The sequence below is a fragment of the Equus quagga genome, chromosome 13 (genome assembly GCF_021613505.1).
Source record: "Equus quagga isolate Etosha38 chromosome 13, UCLA_HA_Equagga_1.0, whole genome shotgun sequence".
Lineage (NCBI taxonomy): Eukaryota > Metazoa > Chordata > Mammalia > Perissodactyla > Equidae > Equus > Equus quagga.
Window position 1 is genome coordinate 34,152,879 of NC_060279.1, and position 4,850 is coordinate 34,157,728.

General features: G+C 42.9%; 1 protein-coding gene across 1 annotated transcript; it reads left to right on the plus strand.

Annotated features, from left to right (window-relative positions):
- Positions 1 to 362: 362 nt before the first annotated feature.
- LOC124251434 (olfactory receptor 10J3-like) lies at positions 363 to 1,303 on the plus strand. The gene is given in 2 exon segments (XM_046684232.1): positions 363 to 477; positions 480 to 1,303. Coding segments are annotated over 2 exon segments (939 nt in total).
- The last annotated feature ends 3,547 nt before the right edge of the window (positions 1,304 to 4,850 follow it).

Below are 4,850 nucleotides of genomic sequence, written 5' to 3' on the forward strand. Positions count from 1 at the left end.
TGAAGAGAAAATATAGGGCTGGGCTTCTTCCTTGACCTGGACTCACCTCTTCAATGGCTGGGTAATTATTTCCACAAATTTGTCTTTTAATTTGTCACTACTTTCCCTCTCAGATCTATCCTTGCCCTGAATCCCAGGGTCCTGGAGTAACACCTCTGTATCACCAAAGAAGAGAGTAGTAAAGGTGATGACTCTGAGCAACTGGCCAATAGCTGAACACTGATGGCCCTCAAGGTCTAGAGCATTGCTCAGAGGATGGACACACCGTTTACTGAAGGCTTTCATCCAGCCTACTCTTTCGTGGTTGACTCATCACACCTTTCTTTCCTTTGCCTAGCTCTTTCAGACCTAGACATCCCTCAATGCTAAAGCCAAATTCCACAGCTGTGACTGAGTTCCTCTTTGAAGGTTTCTCTAGCTTTGGGTGGCAACACAGGCTTGTCTTGTTTGTTGTCTTTCTAATTTTGTACCTGCTGACTCTTCTGGCAATGTCATCATTGTGACTATTATTCGCCTGGATCATCACCTCCATACTCCCATGTACTTTTTCCTGAGCATGCTGTCCATCTCTGAGACCTGCTACACTGTGGCCATCATTCCCCATATGCTTTATGGCCACCTGAATCCTTACCAGCCCATTGCTATCCAAGGCTGTGCCACTCAGCTCTTCTTCTATCTCACCTTTGGTATCAACAACTGCTTCCTGCTCACTGCCATGGGATTTGATCACTATGTGGCCATCTGCAAACCCTTACGGTATTCAATGATCATGGGTAAAGAGGCGTGTGTCCAGTTGGCATCTGGTTCTCTGGAAATTGGCCTGTGCATGGCCACTGTCCAGGTCACATCTGTATTTGGCCTGCCCTTTTGTGATGACTTTGTAATCTCTCACTTCTTCTGTGACGTGAGACCCCTGCTGAAGCTGGCCTGCACAGACACAACTGTCAATGAGATCATCAACTTTGTTGTCAGTGTCTGTGTCCTTGTTCTACCCATGGGCCTAGTCTTCATCTCCTATGTCCTCATCATCTCCACCATCCTTAAGATTGCTTCAACTGAGGGTCGAAAGAAGGCCTTTGCCACCTGTGCCTCCCACCTCACAGTGGTCATCATCCACTATGGCTGTGCCTCTATCATCTATCTCAAGCCTAAGTCCCAGAGTTCCCTGGGGCAGGACAGACTCATCTCAGTGACCTACACTGTCATCACTCCCCTGCTGAACCCCGTTGTGTACAGCCTGAGAAACAAGGAGGTCAAAGATGCTCTGTACAAAGCCATGGGACAAAAGTCTCTCTCCTCTTAATGAGGAAACGTTATTGAAGGACTTTTCTTTGATTTTATAAATGTGTATTAATTTTAATTCTGTTCCAATAATGCCTTTAAGTATGGGATCAACAAGAATAGACTATATTGAATTGGGTGCTAACATTAGAGGCTTCCATATGAGCCAGTCATGGTTCTCTATGCCCTCCTTCAGAGAGGACAGAAAACGACTTGGCATACACTTACAAACGTAAGGGAAAGATTTACCTGCCTGGATCACTCATATCCATGTTCTGTCACACACATGCACACAGCTACACATACCCTCAGGATATATTGAATTATACAACTCCATTAAGACACAAAATCCAGCAGGGTCTAAACTGCTAATGAACAGGACAGACTCATCTCAGAGAGTTGAAGCTTTGGAAACCACCTCAGAAAGACTTGTTTTTGTTAAGGGTATAGGTTACTTTTTAACAAGTAAGTGAGGAGACACACATGCATATCCTTTTCTGTGGACATTGAAAGCGTTCTTGTAATCTGTTTTTGCCACTTGCTAATATCCCATCACAGCCTGAGGAATCTTCAACAGGTTGGATACACACTTTCCAAGGAGTAGAACTGCCCTAACTGATCATTCCTGGGAATGAGGAATGCAAACGTGGGAAAGCATGAAATCATCAGCTACCGAGAACCCAGAGGTTAGTTGTCCATAGTCCCGAGATGCCTCAGTGAGAAAACTCCAATTGTAAAGGAGGATATGCTGAAAAGTTCAACACTTTTCACACTTCCAACACAAGAGTGAAAGAAGATTGAGATTAGAAGGAGCCAAACAAAAGTATGGTTCCTTTTTCAGGGTAGACTTGAACTTTTTGAAATAGTGTTATAAATGTAAGCACTTTAAGTATAACTTCCGAAAATATTTATTAATGAACAGAAGTCAGAAGCTTGACTCAAATAAAAATGTTTCCAGTAATCTCCTAAGCCTGCAGAGGCTAATCTTCAGAAATTTTTTCTTAGATACTCCCAACTTAGAATCTGAGTTAAAAACAGCATTTCATGTGTGAGCGTCACAGAAGATGAAAGCATTTGCTCTGGTGCGGGGGAGGTACTCTGTCCCTCATCCTTCCACTCCACTCTGGCCTTCTATACTGAGGAACAAGCATAACCTGAGTTTCAAACACAGCTCCTGCAGGATTCCAGTCCAGCTGATCCCATGGGGTGATCCTGCAGAGACAAGATACCACTTGTGAGAGTGTCATGAAGTCAGCTGAGTGCTGAGGAGGGCAGAAGTCAGTGGAAATTAACTAATCTTCTAAATCAAGTTAACATGTTCTGCTTTGCAAAATACACTGTTGTGTGAAGTCTGACCAGAGATAAAAGATATCTTTGCCTTTGTGTCAAGACTTCTAGAAATGATAAAGTCAGTTCACTTCTGTGAGGATAGCCAAAAATAATTATAAAACAATTTTTGCTTAGTAGTTCTGCTGATAAAGCTGTTAGGTAAAGCTCTGATGACCAGTGGCACATTCTCTTCCATGCCAAGTTGTGTTTAGTGGATGCTGTGGCACACTACCCAGCTTGTGCCCCTTCAAGACCCACACGTTCATTCCCCCAGCTGCTGGGAGTGTCCTGGGCTGACAGGTCTCAGTTGAGTCCCTCTTCAGGAATTGCCCTTCCTAAAGAGAGGCCTCCTCCAAAGTCACACCCAATCACCAGGGACAGATTGCTTCCAATGACTTGTCTATTTCAGGGTATAAAGGCTGGCCCCTTACCTCAATTTAAGACGATTACAAAGGGCTGTCCTGGCTCCAGGGCTCTCATCTGCGAGGTGGTTTGAACGGGGTCCTTTTTGTTTTTTTGAGGAAGATTAGCCCTGAGCTAACTAACATCTACCACCAATCCTCTTTTTGCTGAGGAAGATTGGCCCTGAGCTAGGATCTGTGCCCATCTTCTTCTATTTTATGTGTGGGACGCCTGCCACAGCATGACTTGAGAAGCGGTGTGTATATCCACACCTGGGATCTGAACCAGCAAATCCCGGGCTGCCGGAGCAGATTGCATGCACTTAACTGCTAAAGAACCGGGGTGGCCCGTGGGGTGGTTTGAAGTTTCTGCTGCAACTGCATCACATTTCAACTTCTCCCTCTGCCAGATTTTGCTTCCTTCACTCCCACACATGTGTTGATGCCGAGAGCACTTCCCTAAGAAACATGTTACATTCAAATCTCTATTTCAGAGTCTGTTTCTGGGTATCCCAATCTGCAACATTTCAGGATCCCATTTCTAGAACAGCAGTTGGCAAGTGGAGAACCCAAACTTTCAGCCTTGACATATTCTAGCGAAGGCAGAAAGTCAGTGGATCCTATATTTTAATAAAAAAAATAATTTCATCCTATTAATTGAACAATATTTACTGTGCCTCAATTTAGTCGGTGGCAGTGCAGTACTGTCTTCTTGGAAACTGGTTTAAAAAGTAAAACTTTGAATTTTTCTCAGCATCCACAAGAAGTCATTCTTTTGTCTTCAAAAATTTTTCTACAAGCAATTTAAATTTCATTGTAGCCTGGTGCCCTTACCTTGCAGTAAAATTGCTCACCACTCTCAGTGATATTTTAAAAATTGCAAATAACAAGAAAGAACTAAAAGTGAGCATCTGTCCTTCTAATTTTCAAGAAGGGAAAAAGTGTAGGTGCTGTAAGTAATGTGTACATGTGAATTTGACAGTGATCTTGCGCACATTTATAGAGTAAAAGGACTGTGATGGGAAATGTTGTGGAGATTTGTGAAGCACCAGATGGAGACTTGAGCTTGGTAAGTAACTGTCCAGAACTGGACAGGCAACTTAAGGCAGGAGGACAGTATTACTCTCTGAGGTTATCTAGTGACCCAGGCTGGTAGGTAGCTCTGTCATTCTCAACATAAACTCCCATCTCTGGGCTCAAGGAGATGTTCCCATTTCCCAACAATGGTTCCATTTCATATTTAATGAGAAGAGAGGAAGAGCAGAGCCTTTCTTCAAGTACTCAATTCCCCAAAATACTGACAAGGTAGATCTTTTGTCTGAGTTTTCACTCTTGAGGTGGCCAAGGAAATTTGTCTTCCATTGGCCACTGGTAGGAAGCTATTGACTTGATATTCAAAAAACTAGTCCTTAACTACTGAGAGTTCATGATGATTTGTGGCAGCCAAGTTGGATTAGCAATTATGGGAGAGAAAATATGCTTTATGGACTGGCCCCAAGGGTGAGCTAGCGGGGAATTACTTCTATTCTACTTGTTTGTACAACAAATATACTCCCTCTCTGGCATAGGGAGATTTCATGTATATTACAATAAAAAGACTCTTTTATAAATGCCATACTTTGAGGGTCCATGAAATACTCAAGCCCTAATTCTGTGTTTCACATTCCCAATGGAACAGGAGACGTAAAAATATCAAGAAAAAATATTTAGAAATAAATGGTAGACATAAGTCTGGGAAAAAACCTGAAATTCAGATACATGGAAAAGCACAGTAAAGGGAGAGAACAGTGTTTGAAGGATGAAGGGAAAACACACTGGAACTTCTTGGAGAATTCATTC